The sequence below is a fragment of the Megascapheus bottae genome, chromosome 8 (genome assembly GCF_031878675.1).
Source record: "Megascapheus bottae isolate mThoBot1 chromosome 8, mThoBot2.hap1, whole genome shotgun sequence".
In the NCBI taxonomy this organism is placed as follows: domain Eukaryota; kingdom Metazoa; phylum Chordata; class Mammalia; order Rodentia; family Geomyidae; genus Megascapheus; species Megascapheus bottae.
Genome location: NC_143516.1, coordinates 9,314,205 through 9,337,100, shown reverse-complemented (window position 1 = coordinate 9,337,100; position 22,896 = coordinate 9,314,205). Strand labels below are relative to the sequence as shown.

Below are 22,896 nucleotides of genomic sequence, written 5' to 3'. Positions count from 1 at the left end.
CCACAGCAAGCTTTGTCAGTCCAGGGCAATGGGCAGAACGATGCAAGCAAGATAATGTCTCTTTCTTTCTCCTACTCTTTGGCACAATTACCAGGTACTGATTTGGTTTACTTTGGGTACTGATTTGTTTTATCCACGGGCCAGCCATGGGCACCCACATATCTGCTAACACATTATTTCTAAGCACATGTTAGATGAAACTAACATTTAAATCAGTGAAATGTCGAGTAAAATACAGTGCCTCATGTCAGTGGATTTCATCTAATCATTTGAAGGTCCATAGGGAACAAAAATAACAGCCTCTCCTCTAAATAAGACAAGTCAGGTGGGAGGATTCCTGGGTCTCTAACATGCTTTTACACTGAAGATTTTGACCCATCAGTTTCAACAATAGGAGCCAATTGTTGCAATAAATCTGTACACAACCAGCTTCTCTAGAACTGCTTCTCTGGAGAACCTGATGCAGAACAAATTCAGTGAGGCTCACCACCCAAGTTTTGTTCACACATGAATAGGAGGCTTCTTTTCCAGACCCCAAGGGCTTGAGGTTATCAACCTATAAGCCTCATTCACCAGCTGCACAACAGCTGTAGGTCACAGCAAGCCACTAAGGTTCTGTAGCTACACACTAACAGGACAACCTCCATTATGAGGGAGCAGGAGTGCTTGAAGTGCATGCTTTCACTGCAGTACCTTTTTTTTAGTCCATTTTAGTAAACATCAACATTTACCTTTACACCTTCTTAATCATTAATTCTGTTATCAGTCAACTAATAACATGGTTTGTCTCCTAAGACCATACTTAGTATCCATCCTGTTTACCCACTAAATGTCTTACATAAAAATCATTTTTTCCAAGATTTATGTATTTATATACAACATAACTTGCTATCAAAAAATCTTCCTAATCTACATTATGAAAAGTTTGAACAACAAATCAATGTAAATCTTTTTTGGAAATGATTTCTACTAAAGATTCATAATCAGCATAGTCCTTTAGTGACTGTATGAGTTCATCCAGCAGACAATCTCCTTGCATAAAAGCTTCCAAATCATACAATGATTTGTTTATTCTGTGATCTGTAACGCGGTTCTGTGGAAAATTGTATGTTCTTATTTTCTCTGACCTTCCTTTAGTTCCAACCTAAGTATATTTAAAAAAAAAAAATGAAATGCAGTGAGAATCAGACAACATAAGCTTACAACTTTAGCTAACTTCAGTACAAAGGACTTGATTTGTAATAACCAAGAACCATTTTTTTTTGTCGGTCGTAGGGCTTGAACTTGGGGCCAACGCACTGTCTCTGAGCTCTTTAGCTAAAGGCTACTTCCCTACCATTGAGCCACAGTGCCACTTCCAGTTTTCTAGTGGTTAACTGGAGATAAGAGCCTTACCATCTGCAGTGCCTGGGCTTTGAACCACAATCCTCAGATGCTATATCTCAGCATCCCAAGTAGCTAGGATTACAGGTGCGAGCCATTGCACCCAACAAGAACCAAGTTTTTAATATACTGAGTTCCCCAAATAACATAGTTCATATGATAAAGAAAAAAGTAATGTGGCTTTTAAAGTCAGAGAAGTTAATGTGTGCATCCTCTCTATGAACTCAATGCTCTGACTTTTGGTAATTTACTTAAATTCCAAACTTTAATTTGAAAAATACAAATGCTACATCCTCCTCAATGAAAGCCTGAAGATAGATAATATATAAGTAATAGATAAATACACAAAATCTCTGGCAATGAATATAGTCAATTGAGGGTTACAAGGTGATATATGACCCCCATATTCAGAAAGTCTTACAAGGACTCTAAGGTATAAAACACCAACTGGAAAATCACGTCAGTTTACTTTACAGATTTCTTGATTCCATAATTGGAGGGAAATAAAAGTGAATGGGGTCAGATGCTGGTACTCACACCTGTAATCCTCACTACTCGGGAGGCTGAGATCTGAGAATCTTTATTTGAGGCCAGCCTGGGTAGGAAATTCTGTAAGATTCTTATCTCCAGCAAACTACCAAAAAAGCCAGATGTAAGGCTATGGCTCAAGTGGTACAGAGTGTTAGACTTAAGCAAAGGCAGCTCGGGGACAGCACCCAGGTCCTGAGTTCAAGCCCTAAGATCAGAATAAAAATTTTTCTGAAAGTGAAGGGGGGAGGGGGCTGGGAGTTAGGCCTAGCAGTAGAGTGCTTGCCCAGCATACACAAAGACCGGGGATCAATTTCTCGGTTATCACATACATAGAAAAAGCCAGACACGGTATGGTGGTTCAAGTGGTAGAGCTCTAGCCTTGAGAGCCCAAGGACAGTGCTCAGGCCCTGAGTTCAAGCCCCAGGACTGGCCAAAAAAAAAAAAAAAGAAGTGAATAGGGACTCAACACATCTTTGTATTAGTACTTTGACAAAGTCGGAGAAAAAACTCTTTGGATATATACAAAGTAGAGTAGAGAGAGGTATAAGATTATTACTATACAAGTCTACCATGTATTTAAGCTACTTGTTTTCATTGGACAAAGATATGAAAATAATTTTACACTTGAAACATGAATTCAAACCAGGCGCCACTGGCTTACACCTTGGCAACTCAGGAGGCTGAGATCTGAGGTTCACAGTCCAAACCCAGCCCAAGCAGGAATGTCTGTGAGACTAACTGGAAGTGGTACCACTTTTGAGTGATAGCTCAAAGTGGTACAGTGGTAGAGCCCTGAGCAAGACAGCTTAGATACAGTGCTCAGAACCCAGTTCAAACCCCATGACCACCACCACCACCAACAATAACAAAAAAAACCATGAATTAATCTAGAAACATTTTATATTCTTCAGAAGCATTACGGTTCATTTTTACCTGGACTTTCCGAGCATCATATCTTTTATTTGTTTCTTCCTCCATATACATGCTGTACAGCTTTGCACGCAGCTTTTTCATAGCTGTTTCTCTATTTTTCAGTTGTGATCTCTCTTGTTGGCACTCAGAAACAATACCTAAATAGTGTTAGGAGTATGAAAGAATTTTATTTTCATCAAGGATATTCCTTTCTCATCCTTTTTGAAGAAAAAAAAAAAAAGCCCAAATAATTTTGTAACCTTATCAGGAAACTCAACTAATCATTTCCATATTGAAGGTATACACTAAACAAGCCATTTAGATTTAGTGTAGTTTGCCCATATCCTCAGATAAAACGAAGTTACTGAGGATAAACAAGTATATATAGAATATATAATACATATACTAAATAAACTGGCTGGATGTGTGGTTCAAGTAGTATAGCCTGCTAGCAAGTATGAAACAAGCTCCAACCCCGTACCACCAGTAAAAAATAAACAAAGAACATATATAGAAATTCAAAATCCTTGCCGGGACTTTGGCCTAGTGGTAGTGTTTGCCTAGAAATTCAAAACCCTACTTCTACAGGTAACAATATTTTTTGAAGATTTCTTTTGTCCCTATTGCCCATGTGAAAATATATACCCTCTTATTATTATTATTATTTTAAATTGAACAATTTGATGTGTTCTAATGCTATCTTGGAATAACCAGTTTTTTGAAATGTAGGTTTTGTCTGAAGTGGTTGTACCGGTTGCTCTGGAAAGGCACACTTTCAGGGCAGGAAAATGCTAAGAGGATGACAATGATTTAAACATCGCAGGAGACAACACAGGTTGGTCTGACTGGGATTCTTTGTACCAGGTGAACTGAGCAATGTGAGTGAAAGAATTTAAGACTTTTGTTTTTGAAATTTCTTTTTAGTTTTTTATACTGCATGGTCAAAAGTAGCTTATAGCACCAGTGTTCTAGGCAGAAGTCCAACACTTATGTTACCTCAAAGGAGTCCATGTTGCCCTCTCCCCCAAGAGATTAGAGATTACGACCAGTACAGCATGGTCACTAATGTGGAAATTCTTTCAGAGACCCCACTTCTGTTTGGCTGTGGAGAGTATAAGCTGCAAAGTGTAAATAAACCACATGATGAGCAATAGTTCCTCTGGTAACACAAGGTCTATTTCAGGGACTATAAGTCAGATCCTTTAGAAATTGTTTTTTCTCCAAAGGTTTTAGCAGCAAAACTTAAGTACAGACCTGTTGGAAGATGAACTATGCGGACAGCACTGTCTGTGGTGTTGACATGCTGACCCCCGGCTCCACTGGCTCGTTTAGTGTCAATCCTCAAATCCTTAGGATTTATCACCAGATTAATCTATGAAGAAAAGTTTGTGATTTAAAATTCTGTGTATCATCTGTACACCTTCCAGGAACTGCGGACCGCAGGAAGAATGCCGAGTCTCCTGAAACTTTGCGTCCCCCATGTGACTCCCGCTGACTTGCTAGATGATAAATGGACTTTAGTCTCCTAATGTTTCTGAAAGCTTCCACCATCTCCAAGATGCTTAACTCAAATGATGCCTGCCATTTACTGTGTCTTTTAACTGTTCTATTCCTTCTCTAGGCTTCTTATACACATCGGACTAGACAAAGAATTTTAACAACTGCCTTACAAAATCCAAGTAGTATGTTTTCTCAAAATTAATTATAGAAACCCTCAAATTTTCTTCTCAAATCATTCATACTAAGTTCTGAAAAACAAAAATTTCCCACCACACTTTTCATGAGAAGGGAAATCAAATATAACAAAAACTCTGTTATCTTATAAACACTGGCTATGATTTTACTTTGTGATGATAAAATATACTCATGTGACCAAGGTATGAGGCAGTAGTTGTTTTAAACAGTTGCCCTATGTATTAATAATAATATTTGGAAGCCAGTCATGCTGAAGACCATCAGCCTGTTTGATTTTACCTAGGAAGATGGTCTCCCAATGTCTATGCAATACTGCCTCATCTGTATATTTAATTTTTACCATTTGTTGTCAAGTTACTTTTTTTTTGTGAGTCATGGTGCTTGAACTCTGGGCCTGGATGCTGCCCCTGAGTTCTTCAGCTCAAGGCTACCACCCTACCCCTTGAGCCACAGCTCCACTTCCTGTTTTCTAGTGATTAACTGGAGATAGGAGTCTCATTTTCTTTAGTACTTTGGCTGGCTTTGAACCATGAGCCCCCTGAGCAGCTAGGATTACAGGCGTGAGCCACTGCACCTGGCTTCAAGTTATGTAGGTTTTGTACTAAGATATGATAAACTGTCAACAGCAATGCCAAATGTGTGAGCAAGACCAAAAGATTATCCTGCTGAGTCCAAAATATTACCTCAGTAGGTTGGGGCAAGATTGCCACTGTCATGGTGCTAGTATGGATGCGGCCTTGCTTCTCGGTCTTTGGCACTCGCTGTACTCTGTGTACCCCTCCTTCATATTTCATGTGCTTATAAACATCTGATCCCCCAATGCTGGCACATGCATGTCTAAGGCCACCTTGAACGCAGAGGGAAAATAGGATTCTTTTTAGTATTTCTGTCGTATAGAAATAATAGACCAGAACATCTACTATTTTAAAGTATCTATAAAAAGAACCACAAAGGAATATAATCACAGAGAATGCAAAGCATTAGCAAGTCTTATCACATGCATGTTCAGTGCTTTAATATGTAATCTTTACTGCTTGCAAGTGTTTATAAAAAGGCATTTTATGGTGCAAAACTGGTATCAGTGACACAGGTAAAAGACTTCTTTAAACACCATTATTGGTCAATGATTACTGACTGCCTATCATTTTTGCAGGCCTTTTCAACATATGCTGACATTCCAAATTATTAAGTAAATCATGAATATAACACTGATTTGACTTGTTGACACGTAAGCTCAAGTCTTGCTCTTAAGATACATGTGGATGAAGTAAACACTTTACCAAAATAAATTGACTGGTTTACTGACCTAGTTCACTTGGAAAGTAATCCAGGATTTCAAAATGCCATCTTTTAAATGAAGCATATTGCTGATACATATCAAACATCTCTGAAGTAAACAACATTGCCTCCTGACCCCCAACTCCTGCAGTTACCTCCAGGATCAAATCATTTTCATCTGTTTCTTCTGAGGGAACCAAAAGTAAGATAATCTGTAATTAGAAGAGTATTGCCCCTGCTATAATAAAGAATCATTTAAAACTTAACCTATGACAAATTTCTCTGAGCAATTCGTTTAATATTGTTCAGCCATCTTGCAACTAGAAATGCATACCTTCCACAAAATATTAGTATTACCATGGTATTATAAATGCCATAAAATTCATCTAAAATTTGCAGGCTTGTTTTTATTTCTTCTTGGAGTGCTTTATATCCGTCTATTCAGGGAACAGGAATTGAGTGCTCGTGAATGGAGCATGACATCTTATGTAGAATGCAAAAGATTATAGTTCTATTCAAATTTAAGGCCTGCTAGGGAAAAAAAGCATTCAAGTTGCACTTGTGTTTCTTCGAGCTTCCTTAATAGGGAATCGAAAACTTGTCATTTTTGAAGGCGAGAACTGGCTAACAGTACTGGACAGAAAGATAAAGACATAGTTACCATATACTCTTACTCTTTTATATTTCTTTCACTTTTCCATCCTTCTTAGAAAACCAACAGGGAAAATGGGCCAATATTTTATTGCCTTCTTTTAGGGGGTAATAGGACCACATGAAGTATATCTTTTCCTGAATTAAAGATCTTGTTTTCAGCTAGTGGTAATAATTTTACAAAGCATGGATGTGTCAAAACATGGTATTGTATGTTTCTGATATAATTTCTGACTACACCCCAGAAGTTTAACAGTATCGAGTTTATTTTTGAGATGCTAATTACTTCAATTACTTTCACAAACCTCTTAGAAAGTACATAAAGAGTAATGGCATAAATGGTAAATTCCACACAAATACCATACCTGGTGCTTCAACTGACTTATTTCTTTTTGACATAAAACCACTTCATTTTCTGCAAGTTTCCGTAAATCTTCATTCTCATCTAAGAAAAGAGGCAGAATATTATCAATAATGCTATAGTGCCAACAGATTTATTAAGAGGCTATTGTAGCTGATGGGCATTTTTTTTCCTTAAAATCTAGGAGTACTTTATACATTAATTTTCACAAGCATGCGCCTATAAAATTTTTAAAAATCTGTATTCAAATAAAGGCCAAACTTTCCTAAAATCTTTGCTAGTATTAAATATATATATATTTTTAAAGTTTCCTAGTTAGGCTCTACCACAACAAATGAATGCCTTGAACTGTTTTTCATGTTCCATCCAGAGGAAAGGGGGCTGCGAGGGAGCGATGTGAGGTGTGGATCTGCAGGCAGTGACCTGGTGAAGAGGGGAGGAACAGAGGGGAGGCCTCCCTCCCCCCATACCATCCTCCCCTTCCCCCCCGCCCCCCCCCCCCCGGCCGGGGCCCGGACGGCGCAGCAGGACCTCGCTCTCCCCCTCGTCCTCGTCGTTCCCGGGCCCCGCCTCACCGCACAGCAGGGCCTCGGTCTCCCTCAGGTCCCGCTCCCTCTCGCTCAGCAGCCGGGCCGCGGCCACCAACTCCGGGCCCCGGCCCTGTAACTGGGCTTCTGGACGATCCAGGAAGGTCCTCAGGGGCCCGCCGCGGGCGAACAACTCCTCCAGCTGCGGACTGCCGTGGCTGAGAGCCCGGCGGGCCGGGCCCGGTGCCCGGAGGGCGCGGAGACACCTGGCGGCGCCCCCAAGAAGCCGGAGCGGCATCCCCAGAACCTGCGGCACCCGGACCGGAAGTGACGCACAGGTGGGGGGGGGGAAATCCTCAAGTCTCGCGACACTGCCTGGAGGCACAGGTTCCAATGGGAATTAGCTCCGCCCCGCCCAGTGCCTAACCCCTCCCTCTTTTAAAAGGAAGGACCAACCGGAAGTTCTGGTGAGAGCTTCCGGAAAGGCCTGGGGAAAGATGCTGATGGTCCTGAAGGCCAGAAGCGGCGGGGCGGGGCTGGGTGGCGGGGAGGGGGGGGCTGCCGCGGGACGGGGCGGGGTGGCGGGGAGGGGAGGGGCTGCCGCGGGGCGGGGCGGGGGGAGGGGAGGGGTGGGGCTGCCGCGGGGCGGGGGGGAGGGGAGGGGCTGCCGCGGGGCGGGACGGGGTGGCGGGGAGGGGAGGGGCTGCCGCGGGGCGGGGCGGGATGGCGGGGAGGGGAGGGGCTGCCGAGGGGCGGGGCGGGGTGGCGGGGAAGGGCGGGGCGGGGGGCGGGGAGGGGTGGGGCTGCCGCGGGGAGGGGCGGGGTGGCGGGGAGGGGTGGGGCTGCCGCGGGGCGGGGCGGGGTGGCGGGGAGGGGTGGGGCTGCCGCGGGGCGGGGCGGGGTGGCGGGGAGGGGTGGGGCTGCCGCGGGGCGGGGCGGGGTGGCGGGGAGGGGAGGGGCTGCCGCGGGGCGGGGCGGGGTGGCGGGGAGGGGTGGGGCTGCCGCGGGGCGGGGCGGGGTGGCGGGGAGGGGTGGGGCTGCCGCGGGGCGGGGCGGGGTGGCGGGGAGGGAGGGGCTGCCGAGGGGCGGGGCGGGGTGGCGGGGAAGGGCGGGGCGGGGGCGGGGAGGGGAGGGGCTGCCGCGGGGCGGGGCGGGGTGGCGGGGAGGGGTGGGGCTGCCGCGGGGCGGGGCGGGGTGGCGGGGAGGGGAGGGGCTGCCGCGGGGCGGGGCGGGGTGGCGGGGAGGGGTGGGGCTGCCGCGGGGCGGGGCGGGGTGGCGGGGAGGGGTGGGGCTGCCGCGGGGCGGGGCGGGGTGGCGGGGAGGGAGGGGCTGCCGAGGGGCGGGGCGGGGTGGCGGGGAAGGGCGGGGCGGGGGGCGGGGAGGGGAGGGGCTGCCGCGGGGCGGGGCGGGGTGGCGGGGAGGGGTGGGGCTGCCGCGGGGCGGGGTGGCGGGGAGGGGTGGGGCTGCCGCGGGGCGGGGCGGGGTGGCGGGGAGGGATGGGGCTGCCGCGGGGCGGGGTGGCGGGGAGGGGAGGGGCTGCCGCGGGGCGGGGCGGGGTAGCGGGGAGGGGTGGGGCTGCCGCGGGGCGGGTCCCGCGCCCGGCACCTCCTCTCCAGGCTCGGGGAAGCGTCGGCCGCCGGCGGGGGCCTGGGCTGGCTGGGATCCTGGCGGCCTCGCCCAGGCAGCGCCCTGCCGGGGGCCTGACGTCTCAGCCCCGGAGCCCTGTGCTCCCAGTCGTCTCCGCAGACTGTTTGGGGTGTTTACTCTGCCCTTGTTTTCAGGTTCCGAAGAGCCTGGGGATCGGTGACGGAACTCACTGGAGCTCCTATCACGTTAGCCTCCAGTCCCTTTTTCTACTCTCCTTATCTGTCAGGTAGTCGCTCTACAGTCTTGGCTCACACCAGCTCCAAACAGCAGGGACACCAGATCCAGCAGGCCTCCTTACATAGCCAGCATGGCCTGGAACCGTAGCGTGTTTGTACTTTCTACAGAGAGCGCCTAGAGTTTGGATTCATTGGGACATACCAAGCATTTTCTAAGGCAACCATGGAGGGATTATACCGAGCCCACTCCCCCGCCCTTCATCTGGTACATACATACTTTACATGCTTCCCAATGATTTTTTCACCCGCCTGACCATTCTCCTATGGTCAGATCTGTTGTTGTTCAAAAAGGTTGAATGAATCCATTGCAAGAAACTAATATGACAAACTTGAAGAGGCCTTGAGCTGGGGTTGTTGCTTGGTAGTAGAGGACTTTGCCTAGCATGACCTAAGCCTTGGCTTCAATCCCAGCAACACAATGAAAAATAACTTCTCCACCCCATAAAGACACCTGTGGGTAGGTTCTGAGACGACTGAAGTTTATTATTGATACGTTTTCACAATTTCAAGACCTGTTCACAGTTCACCAGGGAAATGGATCGAAGAGAGAAAACACAATCAAGATAATCCTGGAGACGCAGGGGGCTCAGTTTGGAATTCCTATGACCGAGCTGATTTGGACAGATCTATTAAGTGGTGTTTCACTGTTCAATGTTAAGAGGAATGATGTACCGAAAGAGCTTCTATTTTTTTTTTTTTTTTTGCCAGTCCTGGGCTTGAGCTCAGGGCCTGAGCACTGTCCTTGGACTTTCTCAAGGCTAGAGCTCTACCACTTGAGCCTCAGCACCACTTCCAGCTTTTTTCTATGTATGTGGTGCCGAGGAATCGAACCTGGGTTTTCGTACATGCTAGGCAAGCACTCTACCACTAGGCCAAACTCCCGGCCCAGGAACTTCTATTTTGTTCTTTGTATAAAACAATCATGTATGTGGTAACAATGGAAAACCTTAAAAGTGAAAATGTTCTTCAGTCATCCAACTTAAATTATCAAGCATAAAATTCTATAAAAATGGATTTCCTCTGTTATGCTTAGTACTACTATATACACAACTGCAAAATGAATTAGGAAAAATGCTATATCTTGAGTAATAGAAAACAAAAGTAATTTTGCTATTTAGATCCCCAACTAATTATAATAATACTTATAGTTTGTATATTTCTGTCTTCAAGTTTCATAAAAATGTTTTGCTGTGAGATAAAATGGTGTAAGATAAAGTTAACACATTTTAACTTTTATCTGGGACTCTCAGGTTGTTATATCAACCAACTCTAAACTCAGATGTAATTATTTTTACCAAAGAAATGGTGAGCGTAATTTGACTTCAGCATGTTTCTCTAAGTTGAATTCTCAAGATGTAAGTTATTTCAAGAATATATATATATATATATTATTTATAAGGGGAGCAACCTTGTAATAAATACTTATAGATCAATGTAAAGAATCAATTGGGAATTTTATTTCCTCTCAATACACAGATTAAACACGTGTGAATGTCTGTTTTATTCCTATAGTGTTACTCCAATGAGGAAACAGTAACTTTTCTAAGGATACACTGAATTCTTTTATTAATTCAAAACATTTTAAGAAAGTAAATATAATGCATATGCATTTTACAATGATATCCATAGGTTTCCATAATATCATTAAATGAAAACAGCTGTTGTTTGACTTAAAATATAGAGATGTCAGAATTTTCTTATATCATTGTCATGCTCAGATTCTATTACATGGTGAAAATTCTAGCATTTTTAATAAGTCTATTATGCACATAGATAAAATGATAAAATAGATTCAGGGAAAGGGGAATAAAAACCCATAAAAATTTAAATTAGATGAAAAATAGGTTGGATTTTCTATTAAATTGTTGAGTACCTACAGTTAATTTGGCATCACAAAATTACCAAGCATGGTGCTTTGTAAGTTTATTCATGCATTCAAAACTTCTGTATAGTCCAGTAACAAATACTGGCTGAACCCAAAATACAGATTAGTAAATATAATGAACATGGTAGTAAGAAAATATGCATGTTCAATTCAATACAACAAACTTTACAGAATTAAATGCATTGAAAGTCATTTTAATATCTTAAAATCATATACAAGGACACTGTATTTATGACAACTAGGTTAAAGCCAGGGAAGAAATATCAAGTTGTTTTTAAACATTACTTCAGTACATTGTTCAGTGGAGCACATATAGAAAAGCACTAAGTAAAATGATTATAAATTTATCTCATACAATAAGAAAAATGGACATTTTTAATACTTAAAGTATGTGGTAAAGGTAGGTAGTCTGAAGTTAAAACATTATTCACCTCTATTAAGTGAACATTCAACTTTTGGAATTTTATTCTCTTATTTCACTTTCCAGTTCATTGCATTTTCCTCATAGCACTCCCAATATTTGTGTTGAGGAATCTGCTCAGAATTTTCTTCAGCTACATGCAAATATCCACTGTACTTACTTCCATAGAACTTATTAACTTACAGCAGAGAAATATCCTCTGTTATGTCTCAGTCAGGCATCCCACAAACATCAATAGCTAGAGAACCTGAAATGTGAGAAGTTCTATAAGAATAGTCATACTGGTGGCATGTATCTTTGATGTCATCTGATAAGGATAGCACTATTCCTTCCCACATCCAAAACTTCCCATTCATAAGAAAAAGACCCAACAGAATGAAATTCTGAGAAATGCCAGACCAGCACTCTTCCAGCCTGTCAAGGTATTCAAATCAGGGAAAGACTGAGAAACTCACAGCTTAAAGAAGCCTGGAGACAGGAGAACTAAATGTACTCTGGTACCCTGAATAGGAATTGGGGACAAAAGAGGACAATGAATTAAAACTAAGGAAATCTGAATAAAGACTTAATGAATCAATACTAGCTGATTATGTGTGTCCCAAGTAAGTGAAAATTTTATGAATTCTCATTAATTTTATGAATTTTCATTATTTTTTCTTTTCATAATTTCATGGTACAATTGTTAAATTGTACAATGGTTAAATATTTCTATTAAAAAGGAATTCTTCTAATGGTCAGTCTCTTGTTAATTTACTTTTAGCCATTTATAAATTTAAGTGACTTGATTTTATATTATGTCTATTATGGAGAACATCATTTTATTTCTATTACATCTAAAATTGTACACATATTTGAAAGGAACATGTCTAGACTAGAAAACAGATTTCAAGATTGTAGATTTGGTGAGATGCTACTGAACTGAAAATAGTGGTTTGAATATTAAAGCAATTGACATTGATATAACTTCACTTTAAAATAAGTTTGGTTGTAGTTTATGGAAGAACCAATACAAGTTTTTAAGTATATTTTTAAAGATAGATTAAAAACTACACACATTTTTAAAGATGTTCTTGAAAAGTAAAGATTACTGAGCTGATGTACATGTATAAATTATATGTAACACTATTCTTCTCCTACGTCTTTTGCTTAATGCTCACTGTCATCCTCTCAATTCATATTCCTCATTTAGAGATAAGGACTCAGATTTAGGGAGGATACGTGACGTCCCCGCCCCTTCCCATCAAGGAAGACACAAAACTGGAAATCCCATTTGTTGTTCTCCCATACTTCATTCCCCAGGTAAATCTCGTGGCCACACATCTCATTCAATAAGGACTTCAAGTGACATCATTTTAATACAGCCAGTGCTGTAACAACAGGTGTAAACCAACACTTAAAATGATAAAACTGCAATATAATGAGATTAATTTAAGAAGTGATGGGGAAAGAGTGAACTTCAGGTTATGCATATAGCATACTACAAATATAAAATTTGGTCACTGTCATTGGGGTTTAACATCATTCTTTTGTGACCATGGGGCTTGAACTCGGGACGTGGGCACTGCCCCTGAGCTCCTTTGCTCAAGGCTAGAGCTGTACCACTTTGTGCTACAGCTCCACTTCCCCTTCCTACTTGTTCACCGGAAATAAGAGTCTCACATACTTTCCTGCCCTGGATGGCGTCCAGCGGCAATCCTCAGATCTCAGCTTCCTGAGTCGCCTGCTTTACAGGGATGAGCCACCAGCACTGGCCATCTTAAGAGTTTTGTCAAAGCTATCAAATCAGTCTGCATACTGACAAGCTCCTAAGGTAACACTCTTCTTCTCTTCCTATGTGTTTCCTCTACAGCCAGGCTCATGAATAGCCTCACCCTTCAGTTGTATAGGAGGACTACCCGGAAAAATGAATGTTTATAATACTAATAAAGAAACCAAAGCCTGCACTTAAGAAATGATACTTACTACTGCTTTGCATTGCAAAGCTATTTAAGTTTTGCAAAGATGATCTGAAGCCAGTTTTTTTGTTATCAGCTTTATTGCACTATACTTGAAATATACCAAATGAATTATATTGGTCTCTCTGGATAACACTGTAGGTTCAGAAATTTTAAAGCTGAAAAAGACCCAAATATACAGGTTTGAAAAAATAGAATTTAAAAATTAAAGTTGATGTTTTAAATAGGACAAGAAAAACTTTGAAGTATCTTCACCATATTTCAAATTGAGTTGCTAATGTATCAAGTTCAAAGTTTTCAAAGTTCTTGTTTGCTAAGATTCGCTATATAGGCATTTTGTATGGATTTCAGAAATTTTAAGGTTCTTATTTTCCTAGGTTCTGACAATGTTTTGAATTCCTTCCCTTAACATTTTTTTTTTTTTGCCAGTCCTGGGCTTGAGCTCAGGGCCTGAGCACTGTCCTTGGACTTTCTCAAGGCTAGAGCTCTACCACTTGAGCCTCAGCACCACTTCCGGCTTTTTTCTATACGTGGTACCGAGGAATCGAACCCGGGTCTTCATGCATGCTAGGCAAGCACTTTAACCACTAGGCCAAACTCCCGGCCCCCCCTTAACATTTTTTTGACAAAGCACCTAGTATTTTGCATTTCTTGCAAATGTAACTTATCACAATGACAATAAAACTTTTTCAGCATTTATATGCTCATAAATGAAAAAAATGAATAAACTCAAAATTGAGAATGAGGTATTCTTGTAAATCAGCTCAATGGGATGAAATATGTATTTGCTCCCAAACAAATAAACATTATTTACCTATTTATACATTTCTTTTACAAAACAGCTATCAGATAAATATATGATACATATTTTATACCAGACAGCATTGAAGGATACTAATAAATACCCCATGCACCATGGCCAGCTATCAGCACTGGTCATGTGTGTGTGTGTGTGTGTGTGTGTGTGTGTGTGTGTGCACACACGTGTGCACTCATGTGCTTGAGAAAGACAATGTCGTGACTACTGCATTTCATAACTTCACTAGCAAACTTCTATCTTGTTCTATTCATAATTCCTGTAACACTATCAGAGAATCTGTTCTAACTTTGGATGTCATAATAATAATTATCGAGAATAAAGAAAAGTTACCCATCCATTATTACTGAGATTTTTGTATGTAATCAATCTCTGAAGAAATCCCAGTTTCCAATTTACATAAATATACACAATCCATACACTCTTCATTTCTTTCCATGATACATACCCCCTGCAGTTAAGATCCTACAAAAAGTGCATTCATCTCTTTCTATTCCCATCAGCAGAGTCTAACAGTATAGAAAGTTATTTTGGCAATGTAAAACACAAAGTGCTCCTTTTTAAAGTGCTAAGGTTTCCACAAGGAGGAATCTACTCACTAGGAGAAAATCAAACTCTAATAAAGCAATTATTATACTCTGGGAAATGGTAGCGTAGACACCAATGAAGGGCTTCTTTTGTTTGTTTATTATAGTTCTGCAATTTAAACAGAAGAAATTGTACCATACCTTAAAAGTGTGTGGAGTTGCAAGCACACAGACATATTTTTCAGAAGCTTGATACACTTTGCAATTAAATGAGAAATTCTTCCCACCCACCCATGTCAGTTTGGCACAGAAATGCTCGTTGTGCATGACTGCCAAAATGCGGTGTGCAAATCTGCTCTACATTCCTTCTCAACTTCATAACCAGGAAGGATGAACTTCCAAATCTCAATTCCACAACTGCCAAGGACAGAGACTGAGTGAGTCTACGAGGACCACTTTACATTTGGTAAAATATTACATATGTGGTCAAACAGAAAATTGCTCTAATAGTCCCAAGTATCTTATAAAGATAACTTCTGACTGGCAGATCACCATCACATACAGCACAAGAAGATGAGCAAGTCTACAATGGAAAAGATTCACGCATGCAGTACCATAGTATATTACATATCTTCTACCCAGGTGCACCAATTGATTGTGCCTCAACAAGTAAACTATACCATACAATAAGCATATATATCACAGTAGCGTCACGAACGCAATTCTATAAATTGTCAAGAACAAATGATTTCGGAACAATAGAACTTCACAATAGAAGCAATGACATTGTTAGGGTTTTCATTACTCTTTAGGAAAAATATGACTTTTTGTAAACATCTTTGTAGCTATTTTTTCAATGTATTACTGAAAACTACTATTCAAAAATGTCTAAGTGACATGGATAAACTATGTCTTACATACACTTTAAGAAATAAAACACAACTGTTAAAAGAAATTATTATAAATATTTTCTATCTTGCATTTCAACTACATGTTCATAAATAATGTATTTAAAAGTGCTGAGTACGGCACGATAGTCAGCAACGCCAGTGTAAACAGAACATTGTGTTTTTACTTCGCAAATCGTTTTAAAATCCCATTTTGTCCAACACTGCAACAGTGAAGATTTGCATAGGGAATAGGAAATAGCCCTTTTAACCATGCCTCCTGAATTCTATATAAATTACAAAAACAAACTTGTTAAAAAAAAGTCTTGAAATGTTTTAAGTGTGTGGGGAAAAAAGAGAAGTGTACAATGTCAACCTTTCAAGTAAAAGAAATTTAAAAAGAAAACCCCAAACTTGTTATTTTTTAAAATGTTTAATAAATTAAAAAATGAGAGGTAGTTAAAAATGACAAAGAAAACCTATACTCCTAATATCATCCTGAATATAAGGCCAGTGTTCTTAATGGATAGAAATCTTTTTTAAAACTTTCATTTTAGATTACTCAGTATTATACTCATTCTTCTTAAGATTAAAAAAATAATCTCCAGGGGACACTAAGATTCAAATGTTACATCTCAATATAAATGACACTGATTATTATCATTTTGTGCACAATAGGGTATCATTTTCCTTGAATATCAGAAGTACATGCCCGTGCCCATGCCAGGCAACTTTTCAATCTTAGAGATTTAGTGTAATTATATATTAAAAAATCATATGGCAGCTAAAATATTTGAGTACTGTAATGTCTTCTAATTTCAGATGAGGAATAGCAGTTCAGTTTTGAAAGCTTGAAAATAATTCATTCTTGGATACTATGTGAAAACAGTTAAGGTCTGAAGTAAAGGAATATCTCATAACTCTCTTGAATAAAAGCTTTCATTAGTAAAAACTTGGTTACTGGATTTCACTTTCAAGGAAAATATGCCATGGAGAGATACTATTCATCAAAATGTCTTACAGTGCTACATGTAGGCATTACTTTATTAAATCATCTTTCTTTGTATTCCAAAACTACATCATCAAGCTCATTTTTTCCCTTGCTGAAGTACATAACTTTACATAACTGTTTTAGAACTGGAAAGCCAGTCTTTAATAAATTACAGTATTGGACATCTGATATGTACATAGGTCATTTTCTTCTATTAAAATTAAAAACACTCTGATTTGTCATTGAGATAGGATATCTTCAAATTATTTTGTGCTTTTTTTTCTTCTTATTAACGTTTTAGTTATGTTAGCATAGCAAACTCTTCTGTACTGGAAACGCCATCGTTTTGGCAGTGAACCACCAGAGAAATCTCCATCAGGATTTCCCAGCAAACAGAGATAGACAGCTCTTTTTTTTCCATTTACAGAAATATTGGCTTCAAAATGAGTGTACTAAACACAATAGATAGCATGTTAAAATACCACTGTTTAAAAATTGCCTTTTTTCTGTCTCAGATTAATGTTAAAAAATACAAACCACAGCCAATTTTTGGCAGGTATTTCTAAAGACAATATTGCACAAAAGTCCTTAAATACAGATATAAGTTACACTACTGGATTAGATAGTATGTCAACTACGCGGCAAACGAAGCAATTTTACTTTGCACATGCAGTCTTTGGAGAAACACTAGGAGATGTGGACTACAGATACAGCTTGCTTGCAAGGAGAATGAGTTCTGAATAAAGCAAACTGAATTTGGCAATTCATTGGTTCATGTGGTGTTCTCGCCAAACTTAATCACAGTTAACTTTGATAAAAATGGAGACAAGGACCGTAATGGTTGTATTTTCACAGTAGCCTGAGGTTGCCAACCTGTAGATTTCCAGGAACTCAACTTCTGACAGTACCGAAATACTTTACTTCCCATCCTAGCCCTCTGTAATGATTTTTATTTTTAATGAAAATTAAGATTCAGAAGAAGAGCCGGCAGTACTTTCCACAAATGACTTATAAATCTGAGAGTTCAAAAACCTTGGGAAAGAATCTCTGTGCATTAAGGTGTAGATCTGAAGCTGAGCATCTTCATACATGTGCGGGTTAGGGTCTAGCAGATTCCGATTGATCACCTCTCGAACGCGAGAATCCAGACTCACCTAAAAAAAATAATAAGGGCAGAGACATTCATTAATACTGTGCTCAAAAGAGCTCAGTTAAGTAACTGCAGGTTTGTGACTTCTTAGGGAATCTTCAACAAGGAGGTGTAACTACCTGGAATTGTGAGGTTCAAAGTCTAGTCTTGTATACTTCACTTCACACAAAACAGAGCTAGGTTCATAAAAAATGGAAACTTAGTTCACGGATATGTAGACTTATTTGGATTTAGCTTTTCTGTGCATTTATTGAGGGGGTTTTGAGCATTTCTCTTCACTGAGGTACAAAAGAACCATCGCAGTGTGTATCGCCTCCTTTTCTGGAACTGCTGGCATGGCTCCTATGACATCCAGTTACAAGTCTAATCGGAAAAGAATTCTCCAACAACTTAACATTACTACCCAATGCTCACACTACTGAGAGGCTTCACAGTGGTCCGGCCCAGTGGGTCTCACTGTCAAAAGTAGTGAAGTAGGAATGTCTCAACCCCCCTGGCAAGACCTCCAAGGCATGGTGCCAGAGGCACCTTTATTCAACACGAGCAGGCAAGGGCTTGAGACCCAATCCATGAGAGGAAGATGTAAGTAGGAATTCAGAATACACCCATTCAAATAAGATAGGGATTTCTGAAGTGTGTACAAAAGTGAAATCCTTTAACTACTGAGTACCTCCCGTGCACTTGCTAATAGATTTTGAACAAGGAGAGCATGTTGGAAGGGCAGTGGGAATAAATAGCAATAAACAGACCTGAAATGCTGTCCTGACATACAAATGTTGTGCGAGGCACTTGGTTTGATTCTCAGCATGGAGAGGGGGAAGAAATGGGGGGAGGGGAAGAAATCTACCTATCTACCTCTTTGTAAGAATCACAACAGTAATTCAGAATCCAATTTACTTCTACTCATACTATTAAATAATAGGATGTTGGGATTTACAATTCATGATATCCACCATTCCTAGTTATAAATATTTTCACCAGCATTTTGCAAAGTAATTTTTTGGGCTAGAAAGCTCTGTTGCCCATTGAGTAAGGAAAGGAGCACTTCAGCTTCCTCAGAAAAGAGAACATACGTGAAGGGGAAAGAATGTTGAGTAGAAATACAAAAGACAAGAATTTAGGTTAGGGAAGTGTGTGTGTGTGTGTATGTGTGTGTGTGTGTGTGTGTGTGTGTGTGTGTGTATGTGTGTGTGTGTTTGCGTACACACGTCTGTGCGGTGCCAGTCCTGGGTCTTGAACTCAGGGCCTGGATATTGTACTGGAATTTCTTTTTGCTCCAGGCTGGCACACTACCACTTGAGTCATTGCTCTACTTCTGGCTTTTTTGATAGTGAAGTGGAAATAGGAGTCTCACAGATTTTCCCACCAGGGATGGCTTTGAACTTCCATCTTCAGATTTCAGTCTCCTGAGTAGTTAGGATCACAGGCATAAGTCACTGGCTCCTGGCTTGGACGTTCTCCTTTTACTTGATTTCCATACTTATAGCCAGATGGAATGGGCAAGGGAAAGTTACGTTTTAGCAACAATAGTGTTTACAAATTCTACCACAGTTGGATAAGGGCACAAGATGCTCTGAGGGATTTGGCAGAATTCAACTGGCAATTTTAGCAATGGTGCAAACTTCATTATGGAGAGCTTCCACACTGAGCCTCAGAAGACAGAAAAGACCTGGACGGGCCTCAGAGTGAAGCTGGAATCCTTCATTCCCCATAGGAAGTAGGAGAAAGAATAATATGCAGTGGCTTGCATTCATAATAAACACATCCCCCAGGAATTCCTCAAAGGGCTGGGGAGGAGAGTGCAGAGAGGCTGAGGTGCAGAAAGAGCATGGAGGAAAATGGGAAGAGCCTGCTAATGAGTCCACTAGTAAGATAGCATGGCTCATCCTGGGAGGTTTTTATTATCCTAAGAAGCACATTATTAAGATAGATACTTCCCATAGAAAGGGAGCACTCACTTGATATTCACCTTGCTTTTGTTCTGGCTGTCAGGATACATTGAACATTTCGATACTGATTCGGCTGGTGGTAGAATCATATTGACAATTTTTCACTGGAAAAGGTTATTTTCTCCCACAGAAGACCTTCCCTTAAGCAAATTTTCTAAACTCTCTCTCGCTCTCCCTCTCCACATATATATATGTATATATATATACACACACACATGTATATATATATCAAGTATCATTAATACATTTACCCTCATGTGTTTTTTATCTTATTTTAAATTGCTTTATTTAGTATTATTTTCCAAGTAAAATTCAGATTTTTTCTTTAAAACTTTATACCAAATTTCACCAATTATAACTTCTATGAAAGGATATTTTCCCACTGGATACTGATGGTTCATGCCTATAGTCTAGCTGAGAATCTAAGGATCACTTATGAAGCTTAGTCTGGGCAAGTAAGTCCATGAGACTTTCTTCAACAAAGTACCAAAAAGCCGGAAGTGGGGCTGAAGCTTAAGTGGTGGTGTACTAGCCTAGAGCAAAAAATTCAGGGACAGCACCATAAGTTCAAGACCCAGAATCAGCATCACAAAAAAAAACAAAAACAAAAACAAAAACACCAAGTTATTTGCTATTTTTAGCTTTAACTAGATTTAGTATCTCCACATTAAAATTTACAGAAATAAACATAGGTGATCCTATTGGTTTTAATAAATTTTGGTTAAATGCACATTAATCATGGATTATGTTATCTTGTTGTTTCTACTGAAAGTAATCACAAAATACAAATAAAACCGAATTTTTCTCTTGCAGTGAAGATTTTTTTTTAAATAGGATAAAATCAAGTAACCATATCATGGAGAGGATCCAGATAATAGGAAATGATATCTTGCTTGTCTTGGGGAAGGCTCAGACATGTGGTTAAGGTTTCTATTTTTTGTCTGAAATTTTAAGGTTGTGTTTATGAAAATCCACAGCAGAGCCATGTAGAAAGTACTGGACAATGGAGGGATAAGTCAGCTTGCTGTAGTCAGAACAGCATCCCATTTGGAATCAGAAGATCCTAGACTTGTACTGCACGGAGCGAGGGCAGGCAGGCAGAAAGGAAACAGCCTATCAGAAGGAGTCAGTGCACCAGGGACATTTTCCAAACGTCCATTCCATATCCTGGAGTGCTGACTGACCACTCACCACTGTTGAGGCTACTTCTTAGCTCTATCGGCGACTTTCCTAAGCCTAAAGGCTAGCCAGAGGCCACACCTAGCTCTCAAAAGAGTTAGAGTTTGATACACATACACCTTTAAACCACTATCTTGCCCCTGAGGGCACTTTAGGAGGAAACCTCTTCCCATCAAATAATGTTCTTGCATCTCCCAGAAATCTTTACAATTTTATACTGATTCTTGGCATTATTATGAAACTCACCCATTCTTTTTTGGTTGACTTGGGGCCTGAACCTGGATCCTGGGTACTATCTTTGAGCTCTTTTTGCTCAAGGCTAGTGCTCTACCTCTTTGAGCCTTCACTCTACTTGTAGTTTTCTGGTGGTTATTTGGAGAGAAGAGACTCATGGCTTTTCCTACCTTGGGCTAGCATCGAACTATGATCCTTAGATCCTCCTGAGTACCTAGGATTACAGGTGTGAGCCACCAGCGCTGTTTGATGCTTTTGACTGCTTGATTGCAATTATTTCTTCAGGAAGTCCCACTTTATAGGAATCTTCTGCTCTACATCCTTTGGCAAGATAAGATCTGACATTGGTCTCTGGGGACATTATGTCCACTGGCTATAACCCTTCAAACACTAATTTTACCTCTTTCAGGAGCAATTTCAATGCTGTGAAGTGATGTCATCTGTCCCCATGGCTGATGGATGATGGAGAGACTTAGATTGAAAAAATATAGTAGGACCATCATTTCTATGTAGAACCACTTACTACTAATAAAAGTTGATCATAATCTCAATGAGACCTTTCTGATCAAACCTGTTTGTGACCTTGTGCCAATTTTAGTTTTACCTTTTCTAAATAACCTTTTTTTTTTGACAACCCTTATCCTCAACTACATCATTCAGTCTACCCTGACATTAACTAAATTTAGAAGAGGGGTAGAGGCTCATCCCCACAAAGCTAAAGTTTAGAAAGAGGACACAAGAGGTGTGTGATGCCGGGCTAGTTAGGGAAGAAAGCATGAGACCCTGTCTGTAAAGTAATTATCGTCAAAGAGGATAAAAGTATGGTTCAAGTGTTAGAGCATTCCAGGCTTCTAATTCACTTCCAGTAATAATCCTTCCTATTCAAATGAAAAAGAAAAGAATATAGATTCCTGGGTTCTGCTTTCAGAAATTCAGATTAAGAACTTCTGTGTTTGCTTCATGAATTTTCTTTGCAGACAAGTGGCTCGAGGGTTACGATCTGAGACTATCACCTTGAAATAAATTCTTTTCTATTTTAATGGTACACATGAGAAACGGCTTGAACAGCTCCCAAGTGCCACTTGTGAAAAATAAGTACACTAGCACACGTGATTCTGCCAGAGATAATATTTATGAAAATGTGGTGGGGAAACATGGCCTTCCAACATGTTCTGGGAGATTCTTGGAATGAAAGGGCATTAACAACAAGAGAGCTGTCCATACTCTGCCCATGGTGAACAGTTCCTCTTTAGGGAGTCTTGGTCTTAAAAGCCCACTTCCGGGTTTTCCCGATTTTTACCTCTTTCGGTGATAGTATAGAAATGTAATCTTCATATATCATTCTGGCTTTTTCTTCAATGTCTTTTTTGTTCTGCTCTTTCTTTAAGTCTTCGCAGGCCAGCCAGAAGAGTAGATTCTCTTCACTATATTCTGTTCGGAGGAACTCGCGGAAAAGATTTCTTCCTGCAGGAGCCTTCATCATCTTGTCAAAATTTTGAGACCAGGATAAGACTTCATCCATGGTGGGGTTTTGACTGCAGAGACAGAAGAAGGTCATTATTGTGAGAGATAATGGAAGTAGAGCTAGGCTGGAGGGGAGAGCATGAAAGAGTCTGGTCCACTCCTGCCACCTAGTGGTGCTTTGCAAATACTGCACAGGGACCGGCTCAGTCATTTCTG

At 40.8% G+C, this 22,896-nt stretch overlaps 2 protein-coding genes across 3 annotated transcripts in view; both read right to left on the bottom strand.

Moving 5' to 3' along the window:
• Window positions 1-710: 710 nt before the first annotated feature.
• On the bottom strand, window positions 711-7,660 carry Mtrf1l (mitochondrial translation release factor 1 like). The gene is made up of 7 exons (XM_090337943.1): window positions 7,387-7,660; window positions 6,816-6,895; window positions 5,828-6,011; window positions 5,205-5,368; window positions 4,081-4,198; window positions 2,848-2,984; window positions 711-1,144 (listed from the first exon to the last, which is right to left on the bottom strand). The coding sequence occupies exons 1-7, from the start codon at window positions 7,634-7,636 to the stop codon at window positions 938-940; spliced, it is 1,140 nt and encodes a 379-aa protein (XP_090194069.1). The 5' UTR covers window positions 7,637-7,660; the 3' UTR covers window positions 711-937.
• Window positions 7,661-14,472: 6,812 nt separating this feature from the next.
• Rgs17 (regulator of G protein signaling 17) overlaps window positions 14,473-22,896 on the bottom strand; it is a 73,896-nt gene continuing 65,472 nt past the window's right edge. For both annotated transcript variants that reach the window (XM_090337941.1, XM_090337942.1), the window contains exons 4-5: window positions 22,517-22,751; window positions 14,473-17,858 (exon numbers count right to left, since the gene is read on the bottom strand). In XM_090337941.1, coding sequence (XP_090194067.1) covers window positions 17,670-17,858; window positions 22,517-22,751 — 424 coding nt within the window. In that variant the 3' untranslated portion in view covers window positions 14,473-17,669. The remainder of the gene's footprint in view (window positions 17,859-22,516; window positions 22,752-22,896) is intronic.